General features: G+C 40.2%; 1 protein-coding gene across 1 annotated transcript in view; it reads left to right on the plus strand.

Annotated features, from left to right (window-relative positions):
* Positions 1–20252, plus strand: part of porb (P450 (cytochrome) oxidoreductase b) — a 103121-nt gene that overhangs the window by 42347 nt on the left and 40522 nt on the right. Inside the window, exon 2 of the mRNA XM_034168178.1 lies at positions 10211–10396. Coding sequence (XP_034024069.1) covers positions 10227–10396 — 170 coding nt within the window. The 5' untranslated portion in view covers positions 10211–10226. The remainder of the gene's footprint in view (positions 1–10210; positions 10397–20252) is intronic.

A 20252-nucleotide genomic window follows, 5' to 3' on the forward strand; every position in this document is an offset into this window, starting at 1 on the left:
GTGCTCAGCTACAAAGCTCTCCTAAAATCTCTTCCTCTGGCCCAGCCTTTTATTTAGTTCATCAACATGAGAAAAAACAAACAAGGACAGTCGGGAGACATTACACGAGTCATGTCTGCAAGAGGGTGATAGAAAAGATAGGTAACGGCTGAAACCTTCCATTCCTGCAACATGAGCCTTGTGGCTCGTCAAAGCAGGATAAGGCAAAATGAAAAATAGTTTGCTCAACCATGAAGAATGCAGACAAGTCTTTCTAAAACCTCCTCTTCTCACAAAGAGGAAAAATAATAAGCATAAACTATAAGAAAATAAATAATAATAATATAAGCATAAACTAAAGAAAATAAATGATAATATGAGCATGAACTGTATAAAATCCTTGACATAATCCTCCCTGTTTATCGTTTATTTACATAAGTTTGTCATGTCCAAAACACACTTCAGTAGAAAATTTGTCCACTTTAACCACTTGTCTTATTACATTTTCAGCTAAAGCTTCATAGGCTAAGAGTGTGTTAACTCATCACATCAACAGTTCAAGCTTGAACTGGAGTTGTGAGCTTTTCAATATCATCATAATTCTCAACACAGTCATTATAGTTTTCTCCACTAAGGTCTGACTGTTTCAATGCTTGATATTTTCGCATAGTTTGTTGGAAAGCCAGATTACACTGTACAAATGTATTTGACACCATTTTGCCAACCATTGTTTTGATATAAGGGATCACACAACACATGCAAAGTCCAATCAGAATTAGGACTATAATAACTGGTGTCACCATTTTCAATAGTAACTGCCACCATGGTCCTGAAGTCAACCAGGACCAGGGATTCCACCGGTTCATGGCTAGGGTGTCTTTATGCATTGCATCACGAAGTTTATTCAGCTCTTCCAATGCGTCCTGCACATCCACTGAATGAATGTTGTCTGGGATGAAAGTACAGCATGTTGTGTTCAGCAGAACACAAACTCCTCCCTGTGAACCAGTAAGCAAGTCTAAAACCATGCGATTTTGCATCACCATGGTACGTAAAGCATCTATTTCAGTGTTTTGAGCAACTACTATTTTCTCAGTTACATTCATGAACAGACCCAATTGATAATTCAGAGTTTCAATCATTAATGAATTTTTTTACCACTCCTATCCAGGGGAACAATGAATGTGCTATTTTATCTCCTACAGGCCACAATTTTTGGTCCTTTGGTACATCCGAGCCCCACATGTGATCATGTGGTAACACATCTGGGTATATCGATCTCCTCCGTCTGGTGCTGCCATTCTTCTCTGTGGAGGTCCTTGGCACTACCACATATGTATGGTCAGTCACCTGGGTAGGTGAACACACACCACCCCAATTTGGTGGGAGACTCATGTACAGTCTGGAACCACAAAGCCAATAGATGTCATCATACACCGGCGTACCATTTACAGGTGGTAGCAAAAACTTACTAACATAAGCACATGATTCATCCGTTCCCCATAGACAGGAGCCTGTATAATTACATCCCCATCCAATGTGATGAAGATAAGTACCATCCACATAATATGTTTTGGTTAGGCTTAAATTATTTGATAAAACATACGTTTGGGTACACAGACGTTTCTTAATTTTACCTACAGTTTTATTCCCTGTCCCGTAAAAGCAAATCGGGAATGGCCGTTGTGATGACAATTTAACATGTGATGATATTTTTGCATTCCCCTTCAGTCTAGTCAATGGAGCAGCACTTGGGCACGCTTGTACGTCTTCTGTTGAAATCCCTATCATATAAGTGGTTGCACTGAGGCAAGTGGTGTTACGTCTTGTCAGATTTGCTGAAAACTGTTGCCCCCGAAATACAGTTTGATTATACATCCGTATGATAAGACATTCTGTCACCCTAGCAGGGTACGGTTTAGCCGTCAGAGCTGGGTGTGTTGAGGATATAGGCATTTGCGAACAAACATAACAATTAGTAACATGTAATTCCGTAGCCAATAAATGAACATATCTGTACCACATATTAGTATGGTATATATGAGGGTGTCCATCAGTCTTATTCACATTATGAATAAACCTCTTCTGACGTTGCTTGTGTTGTTCTCTGGCTCGGTCCACAGTGAGCTGCAATTCTTGGGTCAACCACCAGGCCAGGAATCCGAGGAGCACGAAACACACTAAGATCACAACGCAACCGGCTGCCCTACCAACAGTCCGGCAGCGGCGGCTCTGAGCACGCCGCTCCGGGGTCTGCTGTAGTTCAGTCATGATTGCTAGGATACAGTGTTGTTAACCAACCTCACCTAATAGTGCAAGGATCTCCCTGCTTCACTGGCGTTGAGACAATCTATTGCTAATTAAATAGACTCCCTTTGTAGCCAGACTTCCCCTTACACTGTGGAGGCAGCCAACACACGCTGTATCTTACAGTGACTTAGATGTATCCACGTTGATCTTTACTGCAGTTGGTGTTGTTAACAGCACTTGGTATGGACCTTCCCAACGAGGACTGGACCAGTTCTTCCTCTTAATCACTCTGATGAACACCCAGTCTCCTGGCTGGACTACTGGAAGGCCGTCCTGTGGGAGATCAAAATTATTCGGCAGTAAATGTGTTTGAGTTATCTCTTTCTGTGTTAATGTCTTTTTCATAAAAATCTGCTAATGTTTGTTCCTCATCTGCTGTTTTAGTATCCATGTCAAAAATTGGTAGACGATATGGTCGTCCATAAAGTATCTCAAATGGTGTTAAACCTGATGGTGTTGGTGTTATTCTCATATACAGTTTTACTAGGTCCAAACATTCAATCCAGGTTCGTTTTGTCTCTTCCATACATTTCCTTAGTCTTATTTTTATTGTGCCATTTGTCCTTTCCACTAATCCTGCACTTTGTGGGTGATAAGCACAATGATGTTTTAACTTAATTTTCATGTGTTCTGCTACTCTTTGTACAACTTCATTTACAAAATGTGTTCCATTATCACTGTACAATGTCTCTGGTATTCCATAATACGGAATAATTGTCTTACACAATGCTTTTGCTACTGTTAAAGCATCTGCTTTTTGTGATGGAACAATTTCTACCCATTTTGAAAAGGCATCAATTAATACTAGACAGTATTGATAAGGTCCACATCGACTTAGTTCAATAAAGTCCATATGAACAATTTGAAAAGGATACTGTGGTTTTCGGAATTGCCCTCTCCGGGGTCTTATATTTCCCTGTGGGTTGTGTTTCAATCAGGTAACACAGGCTTTACAAAAAATTTTTGAGTATAAATTAAATCCATAGGTAGTAAAGTATTGGTCTACCATATATACCATCCCCCCTGTCGACACTTGCGTTAACCCATGCGTCGCAATTGCGGCTGCTTTGAATAAGCTTTTGGGTAGGACGGGTTTGTTATGTACACAATAAAGTCCTTTGGGGTTTGGGGTTGCCCCATTTTTCAACCACAAATGTCGTTCCTGCGCTGGTGCCTGTTTTTGCATATCCAATAAAAGGTCAGAATCTATTAATGGTTCATTGTCTATCTGAACTGTGTAAATAGAAGAAGTACCATATCGACCAGCTGCTGCTTCTTTCGCTATTTTGTCTGCCAGGCAGTTTCCTCTGGTGTGGGCTGCGCATTTACATAATGCCAGGTGTGATGGTAATGTCACTGCTTCTAGCAAATTTGTGAGTAAGCCTGCATGTGTCACTGATTTCCCCGTAGAGGTTATCATACGTCTTTGTTGCCATTGTTTTGCAAAGAACCAAATTGTTGAAAATGCATATTGACTATCTGTATAGGCTGTCAGTTTCTGTCCTTTAGCCAAGATACAAGCTCTGGTTAATGCAATGAGTTCTGCAGCTTGGGCTGATTTAAAATGATCAATCTCTTTTGCTTCAATAACAGTATTTGGTAATTGAACAACAGCATAGCCTGTTAATGTCTGTCCTTTCTGATCTTTGAAACATGAGCCATCCACAAAGTAATGTAGTCCATCTGTAAATGGTTCGTCTGTTAAGTCTGGTCGAGGTAATTGTTGTTTCTGTGTGTCTGCCAAACAATCATGCGGTTCACCGTCTGTCTCAGTAGGTAGGAGTGTGGCGGGATTCAAGGTGTTGCATCTTTCAATGGTAATATGTGGCTGAGACAATAGCATTGCTGTATATGCTATCTGTCTAGCAGGCGATAAGAATGTATCCAAACTTTTGGAATAATAGCCAACTGGTTTATTTTTATTACCATGTTGTTGTAGCAAGACTGCACACATGAATCCCTGTTTTGTGTCCACCATGAGAGTGAATGGCTTGGCATAATTGGGCAGAGATAATACTGTGGAACTCACAAGTTCTTGTTTAAGAGCTGTAAACTGTTCTTCAGCTTCTTTATTCCACTGTATTTTGTCAGTCATAGTCATTGGTATAGAATGTATTAAATCCTGCAATTTCTGCACCTTCTCTGCATAACATGGAATCCAGGCTCTGCAATAATTACAGATACCTAAGAAAGTCATCATTTCCTTTTTTGTTGACGGTTTACGCGCTTTGAGAATAGCGTGCTTTCGATCGTCTTGTATTCGTTTCCCCTCAGCTGATAGGACGTGGCCTAAATAAGTCACTTGTGGTTGCGCAAACTGCAACTTTTGCTTTTTAATTTTACTTCCTGTTTCTGCCAAATGTTGCAAAAGCATCATAGTACATTTTGTACAGCTGTCTTTTGTCTTTCCTGCCACCAAAATGTCATCTACATACACCAAGATTTGTGAATCTTCTGGTGGAGTAAATGAAGATAAGCAACAATTTATTGCTTGTGTAAAAATGGTCAGACTGTCAGCAAAACCTTGAGGGAGTCTTGTATATGTATATCTTTTCCCTTTGAATGTAAAAGCAAACCAAAATTGAGAGTCTGGATGAACAGGTACTTAGAAAAATGCATTACTGGTGTCTATGACAGAGAAGTACATGTTTCCAGGACTTAATCTATTTAGCATCGTATGTGGGTCTGGTATCAGAGGGGCACTAGTTTCTACTGCAGCATTTACTGCACGTAGGTCTTGTACCATTCGCCAATTCTGATTGTCTGCTTTTTTTCACAGGATATATTGGAGTGTTACAGGATGCATCTAAACATTCCCTGATGACTCCTGCTTCCAATAATTCTGCAATAACCGGTTCAATTCCTTTTTCTGCTTCAGGTTTTAACGGATATTGTTTAATCCGTGGTCTCCAATCAGATCGTGGCTTAATTTTGACTGGTGGAATATTTTTCAACAGTCTTACATCTGTGGGTGCATTCACCCAGAGATGAGGAGGCAGTTTGGCCAATAAAGTCTCATGTTCCTGTGTCAACAACACAGATGTTGTTAAATTTCAATCGTCCAGATCTACTTCATGTATCACCGGTGTCGTCCAAGCACTTACAAACATGTATTTCCGATACAAGCCTGTGGATGGACTGAAATCCCACACCGACACTGCATCTGCTTCGTGCCAATCAGTTGCTTCCTCAGCTATTTTAGCAATTCCTCCAAGGTCCTTCCAGGACTGAGTGTCTGCCCTTGTCAGTGAAATATGCAGCACAGCCTCAGGTTTTCCTCTGTACCATTTGTCTGCACTTTGGGTCAGCACTACACTACACACAGAGGTGGTTTTTCTGTCTGTGTATAGGTGTGCTACTGTCTGTAATTCTGATGGAATTTTCAGAAATCCTGCTCCATACCTTTCATCCTTTCGTGGAGTGAATAGCATAGTTATGTGTAGATCTTTTGGTGACATCATTACTACGTGTTCTCTGTTTTCACCGGTCATCAGACCTTCCTCCAATAATTGTTCAGTTTGTCTCAACTCCGACAGATCCAAACAGTACTGCCAGGCCTGGGCCAAATTTGTATATACAGTAGCGGGCTGTCTCTTCTGGTGTCCATGGACGGAAGACATGAAGGAATGGCGGCTGTCCTTGAGCTATATTTGGGTTTGGGACCTGGATCATTGGAGCAATAAAACTGTGATCTGGGGATATATTGAAACTGTATTTTAGAGGCGGCTTAATCATAGCCCTGTCTCTCAAAATGTATTTTTCGGGCATTAAAGAATTTGTTGCCGCAGGCGGGGTCAATACAGTTGAAAATTCCACCCTCTGATTATCCAAAAATGGATTTGGATACAGTGAGCTTATTGGGTCATATGACGGACCTTCAGAACTCCCCTGGGGATAATTAGGGTCAAAAATCGGGTCCTTTACCAGTGGTGGAGCCACTGTTGGTGCCGCTCGTCTTACTGCAGCCTGATTTTGTGGCAGCAGGGGTGGATTTACATCACGGCCTCTCACGGCCGTCTCATTATCTTCAGGTTTTACAAACATTACTTTCCCCTCTGACTTTCCTTTCTCGTCTTTTTTCCTCTTTATGGCCTCTACTCTCATCCGTGCTTCACTGAGCCATACTTTTGCACACTCTATTTCTCCTTCTTTTCTTACTTTCCTGTTACCTTTTTATTTGCTGCTGCTGTTGTAAGCTTTAACACCAAACCTTCACAATCTGGCACAACCAATTTACCTGAAAAGCCATATTTTTCCATTTAGTTATGTACTTCAGATTTTCCGGATTGCGTTTGTGCATGTATTTTTCGTCGCCCTGAAATAGGGGCTTATTTTCTGTGCATGTGTTTCCCATATTGTTCACCTATTCCCCTTCACTCTGCAAAGTTCAGGTCAAGCTTCTACCCCGTGGGGTGGACCTTCCTTGGAATCCCCCTCTTTGCAGACTCGTCGGGAATATGTGAGTGTGGTGCGTATGGACTTAAAATGACCTACTTTGCAGACAATGGCTCCACTTTTATCCCCTGATAAAATGGGATATCAAGCTGTCCGTGCTTCAGTCACTCACAGTCTCATTCTTTTATCATTACTAAGGAATACTCAAACAATACCACACATACAGTCCGACACTGTCACACACACACACACACACTCCCACAACCGCTCCAACTCTCACACATATACAAAATAAATTACAGATTTCATCAATGATTGCAATTACAGACAAGCCCTCATCTTAAAAAAAAAAAAAATAATAATAATAATAAATCTTTTTATATCAAGACATAACACAACAAAATCCTTACAACAAAACAACAAAAACAATTTTCTCTCATTCATACCACAAACATAGTTTCACTTTTGAAATAATCAATTAATTCGCGTCTCTCTAACTGCTTCTCCTGAAATTTATTCTTACTCCTCCTGTATTTCTCAGCCGGATGGGGACTCGAACCCCTCCGCCACCTGTGCCGGCAGGACCGGAGACTCTAACTCCCTCCCCCGCACTTTATTCTGGATGGGGACTCTAACCCCTCCTCAACATATTTTCCTCACAGGCAGGCAGTAATTACTTATGTTAATTTGTTGCGCCCCTCATTTGGTTCGGAGGCGTCGTCAGTCTACTGCGGCGAGTGGAGGTGGACGTCTATAGTCACCGGCCCGACGGAGAATTCACTCCTCAGGACTTTCCTTCGATCCCTCTAGTGGAATCGGCTGTGCACAGTCTGCGGCGTGTCTCCCTCCGTTTGCTCGAGAAGATCTGTCGACGCCCCACGTTGGGCGCCAAGAAAAAACTGTTGGGTTTGCACCCTGTTTTTAAAGAAATGAGAGGCACAAACGCTGAAAAGAAACCAGTCAGAGAGAGACAAATATATATATATATTTTGCTCTGTGCAGAGGAGGAGAACAATGAAGCAGCTTGTAAGTGCTCAGCTACAAAGCTCTCCTAAGATCTCCTCCTCTGGCCCAGCCTTTTATTTAGTTCATCAACATGAGAAAAAACAAACAAGGACAGTCGGAAGAGGTTACACGAGTCATGTCTGCAAGAGGGTGATAGCAAAGATAGGTAACGGCTGAAACCTTCCATTCCTGCAACATGAGCCTTGTGGCTCATCAAAGCAGATAAGGCAAAATGAAAAATAGTTTGCTCAACCATGAAGAATGCAGACAACAAGTCTTTCTTTCTAAAACCTCCTCTTCTCACAAAGAGGAAAAATAATAAGCATAAACTATAAGAAAATAAATAATAATATAAGCATAAACTAAAGAAAATAAATGATAATATGAGCATGAACTGTATAAAATCCTTGACACGGTCCGATTGGGGAGGGGCCCAGAGAAAACTACAGAGTCCGACATTGTTTTTGCAAAGTTACACACCGATTCAATGTTGATTTTAGTGACCTCCGATTGGCGTAACCGGGTGTCATTACTGCCGCCGTGAATTACAATCTTACCAAATTTACGCTTAGCTTTAGCCAGCAGTTTAATAAATAATAAAGATGATGATGCCCATGTAGTCAAGGGTATTTTAGCGTTGTTATATTTTTTAAAGTAATTACTTCAGTTGTCAGTGAATTCAGATTGTGAGCTGATTATCAGTCTGAGAGAATTATGCTGTCTGAGGTTGATTAACTAGTGGACCCGCACGCATACACAAGTCCAATGAGCTCATTGCACTCTTTGCTCCAGTGTTTGCCTGTACTTGCGTGCATGTGAGCCTGAACTAAATGCTTTAAATTAGCATCTGCTGGGAGAAACGTGACACCTGGTATGCTTGCACAATACAGGAAGAAATACAAAAGAATGGAAAAATAAAAAAGAGAATTACAGGATGAATAGAATGCGTAACTGGAGAATTAATGTTAGAACCTCTTTCAATTGGTTCTTGCACGCACGCCATGCAAGTGATCAGTACTGACCACAGTGATTCTCATAAAGTAGAAGCTCATTGGAAATGCTAAATGGTGAAAGTTATCTACTCAAACTGGGTGACCAAAAATTATTTTAATTCTGTTTACACTCACCTGCTATTGTAATAGGTACACTTAGATACACCTAATGCAGTATTCATCTCTGAACACTGAATTATCCTCTGTATTCAGTATCAGTACACTGATACATTTGTTAATCCCCGGTCACACGGCACTAACGAAGGACACTGAAGCCAAAATGAAACAGGAAATCTGGACTTATGTTGACTTTTGGAGACATTGTTTAACCATCGTCCAGCTTTGTTTCTGTAGCTGTCACGTCGTCAGAATTTTCAGACTGTTGAATGGAAAATGTGAACGAATCCTGACGACAGCCTCAATTTGTCCGTGTTCCGTTTTGCTTTCTGTCTTGACAGTTCCTCATTGTTTGCGTATTCCCGTACCGTCAGCATTCTGTTTGATTGTCATCCAACTTCGTCCAACCTCCAGCCTGTCTCTTTCCAGTCTCTCAACAACTCTGCCTGTGACGTGCGTGTGTGCGCACAGGTTGTCAGGACAACGGAGCTGCAGATGGCTGTGGACAGCACAGACTCACTGCAGAAATGGTCACACCCTGGCGCTTCATTTTGATTTTGTTTAAACGTGTCAAGGTCACCGTTTGCTTAATTTTTCTTTTGTTAGTTTCGATTTCGTTTTGGTCTTTTATTCACTCTGCACTCGCAGGCTTTTCGGTGATGGGAGAAATCCAAGCTCATTCGCCCACTTTTTCTCAACGATTTGTGACTTTGGTATTTTTTTCTTTCACTCAGCTAATGCTGGGTGCCATGTGACTGGGCCCTTACATCAGTAACGAATGTTCATATCAAAGTAATAATGCATTTTAAATTTGGGGTTTCAACAGATATTTAGATTTTTATAATATTCCATAAATTTGTTAGTAAACTCATTATATACAGTGATAGCCTCTTTTCATCTTTATTTAGCTTTTTTCCCCAATGTAAACAAATGATTTGATTCATGCTTTTCATTTCAAATGTTTTCCCCCCCAGGAATAAAAACAATGACCAACATGTACACTTTTAAAAATAAATTTTTCCAAATTTCCTGGGTTGCTTCGTACCTTGGCCATTCATCGTTGTGAAGCACATTTGCACCACCAGCAAACCTCCAGTGAAAAATGTTAAGTTAAAAAAAAAAATTTCACACCAGCACCCATGAAGATGGCCATTATGTTATACATTCAGAAGGTCTGTAAAAGGCCACTCATTGATTTATGTATAATTTTTCTTATTAGATATTCTGTATGTTATCTGACTCTTGGTCAGCATTTCCCTGAATGCATGAAGTCTAGACTTACAGCTTTCCTCTGTTCTAAAGGTGCAAAACACCTTTAGAACAGAGGAAAGCTGTAAGTCACATCAATTACTTTATGAACTTTATGTTGTGCGCTGAGTAATTGATGTGACCTTTTCTTTCATATATTGTAGTGTCAACGTGACTAAGATGGAAATGAAGACTCCCACCCACACTGAACCTATGATGGATGATGGTGACCCTCTTTTTAGCAACTTGGATATCTTCCTCTTCTCCCTGATTGCTGGGGTTTTTATTTATTGGTTCATGTCCCGCAAGAAGCCGGAGCCCATCCCTGAGTTCAGGAAGCTTGACACACCGTGAGTATCCACCATGTGAAAGCTTTGGGTTTGGGGAGTGCTTGGGAGTAATACTGAACTTAATTTGCTGGTTGCAAATGACTTGAGGTTGATAAACACTGCAGTATTCGGTTAGAACATAATATTTGTCCATTTGTGAAGAATCAGGTCACTTGTAAGTTTCATTGGATTTAATCTGTGTATGGTTTCTGTAAAGTACAGATAAAATAAATGAATAACTAACAAAATAAAACAAATGTATAATCTCTTATTATGCTTTGGTATATCAGCAATAGCAATTAGCATTTGAATCTATAATGCAGTTGATAAGTAATCAAAGTAATGTTATTCCATATATTTAAATTGCTTCATTACACAAACACACATTTGATAACTTGCTAATGCACGCACAGACAGACATTCTGCTGAGTTTCCTGAGGAGAAACAGTAATACTGGACCACTTCTTCACTTTACTAAAGGTGGGTCCCAGAGGAGTTTTTTTTAGGTGGCCGGGAACGTGCCTGAACAGAATACACACTAGGGGGTGCATAAACACAACAAACAGAATAAACTGGCCGTTGTAACAAATGCCATCATATTGCATTTTCTTCTTGCGTGGTGACTCTAGCTTGGTTTGAAACAAAGTTCTTTTCATTATTAATTGTTGTTTTCTCTTTTACTTAATTGATTAATCTGGAATATAGTTTGCAGAATTAAAGCGCGATCTTGACCTCCTGTGTGTTCTTCTGGCCCTCTGTCACTGTGAACACTGGACTATATATAGTTGCTTAGCTGCAACATTTTTATCATTGCTTGAGACAGTTCTGTGTGCTTTTTTGTTTGTTTTTTGTATGGCTAACATAGTCATTCTAGCAAGTCTGGACAGCTTGTAGATTCTTGCCATTTACAAAAAAAAGAAGGCAAAGGCCTGAGGAAGTTTTTGTTATACATTTGTGGCCCTGGGGCAACTTCTGTTGTGATTTGGTGCTAAATAACTATTGAACTAGTGTATTGCCCATGGGGATCCACAGGCTCTAGAATGGGTAGTGTTTATAATATAGATAGCTGACATTTTTCAAGGGTGGTGCTCAATTATGCTGTGTAGCACTCTCTGGGTTGATATCATGACTGTAACTGATGTACTACATAAAATGGTTACAACACGATATGATTTGCTGAACAGATACATATTAGGCCATGGAAGACTCCATTAAATTTTGGAGGTGATGTGGAACTGGATTTTGGATAAAGTTTCTCTTTATAGGGGAGGTGATGGTCTAGTGGTTAAGCATTGGACTTGAAACCAGAGGATCGTCTGTTCAAATCCCAGCTTGACCAGAAAATCGCTAAGGGCCCTTGTGCAAGGTTCTTAATCCCCTAGTTGCTCCCGGTGTGTAGCGAGTACTTTGTATGGCAGCACCCTCACATCTGGGTGAATATAAAGCATTAGTGTGTAAAGTGCTTTTAGCATCTGATGCAGATGGAAAAGCGCTATATAAATGCAGTCCAATCATTTACCATTTTATAGGCTTTTAAGGATTATGTCAAAACTACTTCACGGATTCTCACCAAATTTGTACCATAGATACATATTAGGGCATGGAAGACTCCACTAAATTTTGGAGGTGAACTGGACCCGGATTGGCGGATGTCAGAAATCTCCAATTGCTGTTGTTGTTGTTGTTATATTTTATTATTACTTCTATTTTGTCATTTGATTTTTAAATGAGCCACAATGGAAATAAGTGTTTTCAGTTTCTTGTGTCATCCATGTATTTTTAACGTATTTACAATTATGTGCTTACATTGAACTTACTATATACAATCATGCCCGCACGCACTCACGCATTTAATTAGTGCTGAAACGATTGGTCAAGTAACTCGAATAATTCCATTACAAAAAATGTTCGAGGCAAATTCTGTGCTTCAGTTTCATTTAATGTTGTAGTACATATGCCAGGCCTCTGTGTGGTGCTGTAACGTCCCCAGAAAAAAAAACGGAACAAGACTAGAACAAGCTCACAGGTCGTGTAAGTGCTAATCCATTTAGTGCCAAAAGCTACCACTTTCCAACACAAAACACAGTAAAATAAAGCCTTTTAGGAGAAAGACGGTCCACGCTGATCATCTGAAATAGCTTACTGTGCATTTAAAGCGAAGTATTGTTTGTTTGTTTTTTAACACTGTTTCGTCCACTGACTGCTCTCCCCTCTATGTGGCTAGTGGCTATTTGCTCGGCAACCGGCTGCTGTCTCTCTCTCTCTGCCTGGTGTGAGGGGCTCTCTGCGCTCCCCTCACACCGGGCAAGTCAAAGCTCCGTCCCCTCCCACACTGACAGTCTCAGCAGAATTCCACTGTTTCTTCTGTGTTTTTCTAAGACTCGCACTGAGTGTTTCACTTTTTTGGGCAACACACAATGCTTCAGAAACACAGTCACTTGCATTAAAAAAAAAACAAAAAAACAGTGACTGTGAAGCCTGCATGTTCAACCTCCAGCTGCATCTGCTGAATTGCAGAGAAAGAAGGATAAAAAAAAAATCACGCAGGGACCCAGTCCACCAACCTTAAAAAAAACAAAAAACAAAAAAAAAAAACTTAAAATGGTTAAATTTGACAGAAAATCAGAAAGCCACATCCTATCGCCATTTCAGCAAAATGTCAAGACTTTAGCCCGACTTTGGCTGAGCCCCTGACACCAGGAAAGATCCAAACTTGTAAAGATCTGAAAAAATAAATGATTACCCAGGAAAAACAGAAAGAGATAGAATAAATTTGACAATCTGTGTGATGGCGCAGCAACATTGTGCCATTGCTTAGGAAGAGCCCTGGATTGTTGATGTTTAAAAACGCAAAAGTACTTTTTATGCAATTACGCGATTAATCACCAGAATAATCGAGAGCATACTCGATTACTAAAATAATCGATAGCTGCAGCCCTATTTTTAATATAAAGATAATTTAACGCTCCCTGCTGGACTGGAGTGTGAGTCCTGAATGTAATTAGCATTGTCCATTGTTCGGTGTTGTTAGCTAATATCCGTAGTTTCTCCAAAAATATTAGTCCTATCAACGTTCCGTTTTGGCGGCCTTCATCCTTGATCCAAAATACATAAGCATACCAAGTGGCAAATGTTAGCTCCCCACAGTTTGTCTGTGATTGACGTTATACACACGCACACAGAGCTTTTTGTCTTTTTTGCATTCTCCCGCAAGCAGGTGCTTTTATTTTTATATATCCACAAACCACGGTGGCAGAAGACATCAAGCACAGTACAGTTTTCCCTCATGGTAATGGCAATGTGACACTTAACTCAGTCACGGTAATGGTAATGTGACACTTAACTCAGTGACGGTAATGGTAATGTGACACTTAACTAAACTGACTAAACCAATTGAACTACAAAATCACAAATCAATAACACAAACAACGCTGTTAAACTAACATGAACCACAATAACAATTAAAACCCTAAACTCCTATGGTGCATTGCAGCATGATGTCCATTGTTCACTGTTAGCTAATATTGCTAATTTCTCCAAAAATATTGTTCTATCAACATTCCATTTTGGCAGCCTTCATCCTTGACCCAGAATACATCAGCATACCAAATGGCAAATGTCAGCTCCCCCCAGTTTGTCCGTGATCAAAGTTATATGCACGCACGCAGAGATTTTTCTTTTCTGCATTCTCTCGCAAGCAGGTGCTTTTATTTTTACACATACACAAACCGAGACAGTGGCAGAAGACATCAAACACAGTACAGTTTTCACTCATGGTAACGGCAGTGTGACACTTAACTCAGTCATGGTAATGGTAATGTGACACTTAACTAAACTGACTAAACCAACTGAACTACAAAAACACAATAAATCAATAGCACTAACAACACTGTTAAACTAACATGAACCACAATAACATTTAAAACCCCCAAACCCTGAATTCCCATGGTACATTACAGCACAATGTCCATTGTTCACTGTTGTTAGCTAATATTCCTGATTTCTCCAAAAATATTAGTTCTATCAACTTTTCCTTTTGCAGCATTCATCCTTGACCCAAAATACATAAGCATACCAAACAAAAAATGTCAGCTCTCCCCAGTTTGTCTGTGATCAAAGCCATACACACACACACAGAGGCCATTTGGCTGTTATAATGTAGATTGAATGGACTGAGAGTCTTGTGTGGAGCATGGGCAGAATCTAAACCAGTGAATACTGGCATTTCTCAGGGATACCCCTACACTGTTCAATGCTTGCAAGGATGTTGTAATATTTAGGCTTGGATATCTTTGTGGGCAAGGAAAGGCTTACTGACCTTGACATCATGGAAGCTTTATTATCATACTAGCACATTGATACCCATCGCTGTGAGATAGAAAACTATAATATGCAAATAATGAATGATTGAGTTCAATAGTCAAATATTTCACCTCATGAAATATTTGTTCCATTGAAAGAATGAAAAAAACATTATTTGTTTTATATAACGGCTAAAATAGATCCTTGTCATTTGATATTTTATTAATTTATAAACATTAGAAAAGGGACTTACATTTTGGTGTTCCACTGGTGTTTTGATGTCAATAGTCCTGTTCTCAGTAAACTTGGAAAAACCAATGTAGTCCATGATGCCGTGCACTGACTTTGTGTACTTCCAAAAAAATGGGGGCGGGGGGTGGACTTTGTGTACTTCCTCAGTCCAGTGAAAAATCATACCATAAATGAGTCTATATTTTCATCCCAACAGCTGTTCATGCCTCCAAACAGCTTACAGCGAAGTGAATTTTGTTTGTGTGTTAGAAGAATTAGCAGTGTCAGTTAGCTCCTTCAAATTGCCATCTGCCCCCTGCGGGTTCGGGGTGGACTGGAGAATAGGCCCGCTGTATTCCCTGCATGTCGTAAGAAGCGACTAAAAGGAACAGTCTGTTTGCCATGGACTGCAACCCATGTCGGGGGAGAAGGGGACCCTGATGATTGAGTGGATGGTGTGGCTGTGGTCCTCCTGAAGCAACACATCATTTTGCCCCAGATTCCTTTAGTCGGGAGGTTTATATAGACCAGTCGGCTGGTGGTGACAAGCCAATTTTACCAATTAAAATTCTTATGTACTTGGTCTAGCATGTTTTTGTCTTTGTAGGGTTTTTATGATATTTTTGTTTAGCTCTCTACCTTCTGAAGCCAGAGCTTGGGTGTTCCCGGGTGCCCACGAATCAGTAGTTTAATTTTTGGGTTATTATAGGGGCCATATTGGCTATAATGCTTGTGAGTTTATACCCTGTACATCGTACAGGGGAAACACCATAGTCAACATGGCAAAGATTTTGATTACTGGTTTTATTTTAATTTTGTTAGGCTTTAGAAGTAGGATTCGGTAGGGGATTCTGGAGTTTCCAAGTTTCTTTCTGGCTGGGGATTCAATTTTGTGTGGTGTTGGTAGTGTCGTTGCGGTCTTATCCGTCACTTTTGTGTGGTATCCTAGAAGGTGACTGCTTAATCAGGTCAATCGGGGTGGATTATGTCTGCCCCAAGTATATCACTGCTGTATCTCTGTCATCGGTATGAGTGCTTAGCCTCATATATATGACGTCCCCTTGTTGGGCTCCATAGTGGGTGGGGAGCACTGGTGATGAATTTAGATGTATTAAAATGGCAAATACAGATAAAACAACCAGGAGACTTCGTAATGATTCAAACGATGGGAACGCTAATTCTGTGCATTTCCTGCACATTTTGGTCATCCAAAGTAGTGACCCGAATTTGCCACTCAAATTGTCACCTTTTGCCATCAACAAGGGCATACAGGGGATAATTGGAACTGCCAAATCGATAAAACAACTTAAATCAGGAGATATTCTGGTCGAGGTTGACTGACCTGGTCAGGCCCAAAATCTCCTCAAGGTTCGGACATTTGTCAATCTTAAAGTCAAGGTCACTCCACACAAGACGCTGAATTTGTGTAATGGAGTAATCTGTTGCACTGATCTTAAGGATTGTGGTGTCGAGGAGATCCTTGAGGAATTGGCCGACCAGGGTGTCACTGATGTATATCGCTTCACAATCAACCAGAATGGTGTTAAGAAACCAACAAATACCTTGTTTATAATGTTTAACAGGTTTGGTCTCCCACAATTTAATGATGTTGGATACTTGCGTGTCAGGGTTAGCCCGTATATACCTCACCCTGTCCATTGTTTCAAATGTCAGAAGTTTGGCCATTTCAGGTCTTCTTGTCAATGTGCTGGGTGTTGCGGAAAATGTGGCAAGTGTGACCATGATTCTACCAACTCTCAGGGTCCAGTGCAGTGTGTAAATTGCTCTGGCAATCACGCTGCCAATTCACTAACGTACCCAAGATGGATTGAGGAAAAGCAAATCCAAAAACTCAGTTCTGGGTAACTTGTCTTACCCAGAAGCACGTAGTGTATGAAACCCAACATGTACAAAATACTTTGTATGCGATTAAGGCAACTGAAATGACTAGACCAAAAGTAGCTAACCAACAATCTACTGTGAAACACCTGAAAAGGACAGTGAGTATCCAAACGGATTTAACTTGAGTAAAAGGCGATGCTCCTGCATTAAATGGCACTACTAAATTATCTAATACTGATAAAACGAAACTTCTGCCTGAGAAACAGGCCCAACAGAGTACTAAGGCTAAGGATGATCGCTGCAGTCGAAGTTTAACACGGGAGCCTGTTCGGTATTCTTCTGATTGTAGTCAGCCGACCAAAAAGTCGGTTGCAGGTAAAAGCAAAGCTCAACCCAATGCATCGAAACTTACATCATCAGAATTATTGATAACCAGTACCGTATTTTCTGCACCATAAAGTGCACCGGATTATAAGGCGCGCCCTCAATTAGCGGGTACTTAACCCTTACAAAAGGCGCACCGGATTATGAGACGCGGCCTCAATTAGCGGGTACTTAACCCTTACAAAAGGCGCACGCTAAAACATATAGTCTACAAAAAAAAAAAAAAAAAGGTCACGAAAGCAAAACGGTGAGTTTACTTGAACTTTTTAACAACTTTGAACTACCGGTATTTAACAATATGGTACTCACATTATTTTTTATTATGGTTCTGTCACAAATCCATCGAAGTCTTCATCTTCTGTGTCTGAATTGAACAGCTGGTCTTCTAGCTGTGGCCACCTCGCTTTGTTTCTGCGGAAACTCCGTTTGGTCTTTTTAACTTTGCGCAGTTCATTTTCTTGTTTCATCTTGCAGCTGCTCTATTCCCATGAACAACCGCGTAACTGATAGCCTGCAGTTTGAATTGTGCCTCGTAAGCATGTCTCTTCGCTGGCACCATTTTCGGGGTCCTTAGACAAACAAATGTTGTTTTGCAGGATACCTGTAGTATACGGTAACTACCGGAGGAGTGGCGGAGATAAGTGTACGTACCACGAACTCACAGACTCTTCTCTGATTGGTTTATCGCTGGCAGCGTACGTACTCTACGCTACCAGCGTACATATTTTACGTATTATGTAATGTTCTCCGATTGGTTTATCGCTGCCGGGGTACATACTCTACGCTGCTAGCGTACGTACTTTACGTATTACGTCCTTGTGTCAGCGGGAAATGGTCCGATATTCCGACGGTCAAAGACAACGTCGGCTGTTTTTACAGATTTTGGAATTCAGTGTGCACATAAGGCGCACCGGATTATAGGGCGACGGCCGATTTTTGTGAAAATGTAAGGCTTTTAGGTGCGCCTTATGGTGCAGAAAATGCGGTAATAAATTTGATATCTTACAAGTTGAGGGAGATGAAGCTATGGATATTTCCCCTATTCATCATCCTCCCTGGAAAATTCAGGTTGTCCCGAGATATAATGGTACCTAAATGTATCCGGGAAAATAAAAAGGCGTTATACAATGGAACTGTTGAGGGCTCAAGCCTAATTTTGAAGAAATTAAGTGTCTTTTAATTGATCCTAATCCCTATGCCATTTGTTTACAGGAAACTATTTTAAGTGAATCAGATAATGTTTCCTTTAGAGGTTATGATATGTTTAATAAAACGGGTGCTTCTTTGGCAGACAGCAGACTTATTCGAGGTTCCTCTATATTGATTATGAACGGTATTCCACATGAAGCTCTTGAGCTTCATATGAATCTCCAGGCTGTCGGAGCTAAGGTGACTCTTCATTGCACATTTATTATATGTTCAGTTTATATTCCACCGAGGTATGACCTTACGCAGGTTGAATTGGACGGACTGGTCAGTCAGCTTCCAGTGCTGTTTTTGTTAGTAGGGGATTTTAATGCCCACAGCTCTCTGGAGCTGTCGAAACTCAAATTGATTAGGTACCGTTGTTGACTTGATACTTGATCATTTTGATTTGTGTTTTTTAAAGGATGATTCTCCGACATATCTCCATCTAGCCTCTGTTTCCATGATGGCTATCGATTTGTCTATTTGTTCACCAAATATTTTTATGGATTTTCAATGGAAAATTCATGGTGTACAATGTGGGAGTGACCACTTCCCTATTTTTATTGATATTGTTCAACCTTTGCCGGAGGAGAGAGTTTCGAAATGGCAACTTCACAAAGCAAATTGGGATGCTTTTTTTACTTAAGTGTACATACAGTATTTGTGTTGAACGTTTTCAAGATGCAGAAGATCCTTTGATTTTATTTACTCGCACATTGTTTGCTATAGCTACACATACGATACCAAAATCTGGTACGGAATATCGTAAACATAATCCCTGGTTTAATGTAGACTGTAAAGAAGCTGTCAAGTGCCGTAAAAAGACCTTAAGAAAATTCAGGAAATACCCGACACAGGACAATTTACGAATATTTCGCGAGATGCGGGCAAAGGCCCATAATATAATTAGGAATAATAAACAACAATGTTGGAGGAATTATGCTTCTAAACTGAATATTAATACTCCCATGAATCAAGTGTGGGAGATGGTAAGAAAAATAAGCGGAAAACACGTATGCTCTTCTGTAGTATATTTAACTAAAGCAAGCGGTGTTAAATGTACAGCAAGACAGGACATTGTGAATTTATTGGCTGAGGAATTTGGACATAATTCATCTTCCACTCACTACTCTCCTACATTTCAGGTTTATAAAAACCAAGCTGAGAGCCTGGCACTCAACTTTTATCAAACAATGCGGAAGATTATAATGTTCCATTTACTATTACTGAATTGAAAACTTTTCTCAGTAAATGTCATGATACGGCAGTTGGTCCAGATTAAATCCATTATCAATTTTTGAAGCATCTGCCAGAAGCGTCTCTCTTCGTTTTATTAAATGTTTTAAATAAAATCTGGACAACTGGTGATTTTCCAGATGTGTGACGTGAAGCCACCATTATTCCTATTGCGAAACCTGGAAAGGATGCAACTACCCCAACAAATTATTGTCCTATGTCTTTAACCAATTGTCTTTTGTAAAAACATGGAACGAATGATTAATGCCAGATTGTATGGTTCTTGGAGAAGAATGGATTGATATCCAAATTCCAAAGTGGTTTTCGTCAAAATCGAAGCATGATTGATCACCTCATTCCTGATGGTATTATTCGTGGTCATCATGTGGTCTTGATTTTCTTTGATCTTGAAAAGGCTTATGATACTACATGGAAGTAGGGTATTATGAGAGACCTTCACAATCTTGGGTTGAGGGGCAGGCTGCCCTTTTCATTTGAAATTTTCTTTCCAATCATGTATTTCGAGTTCGCCTCAGGTCAACATTTTCGGATTTACATACTCAGGAAATTGGTGTTCTGCAAGGCAGCATCCTATCCATTACTCTGTTCTTATTGAAGATAAATAACATTGTTGACGTGGTAAATCCCGGGTTTGATAGATCTTTGTTTGTGGATGGCTTTTGTATTTCTTGTT

The sequence above is a fragment of the Thalassophryne amazonica genome, chromosome 4, assembly GCF_902500255.1.
Source record: "Thalassophryne amazonica chromosome 4, fThaAma1.1, whole genome shotgun sequence".
Classification (NCBI taxonomy): domain Eukaryota; kingdom Metazoa; phylum Chordata; class Actinopteri; order Batrachoidiformes; family Batrachoididae; genus Thalassophryne; species Thalassophryne amazonica.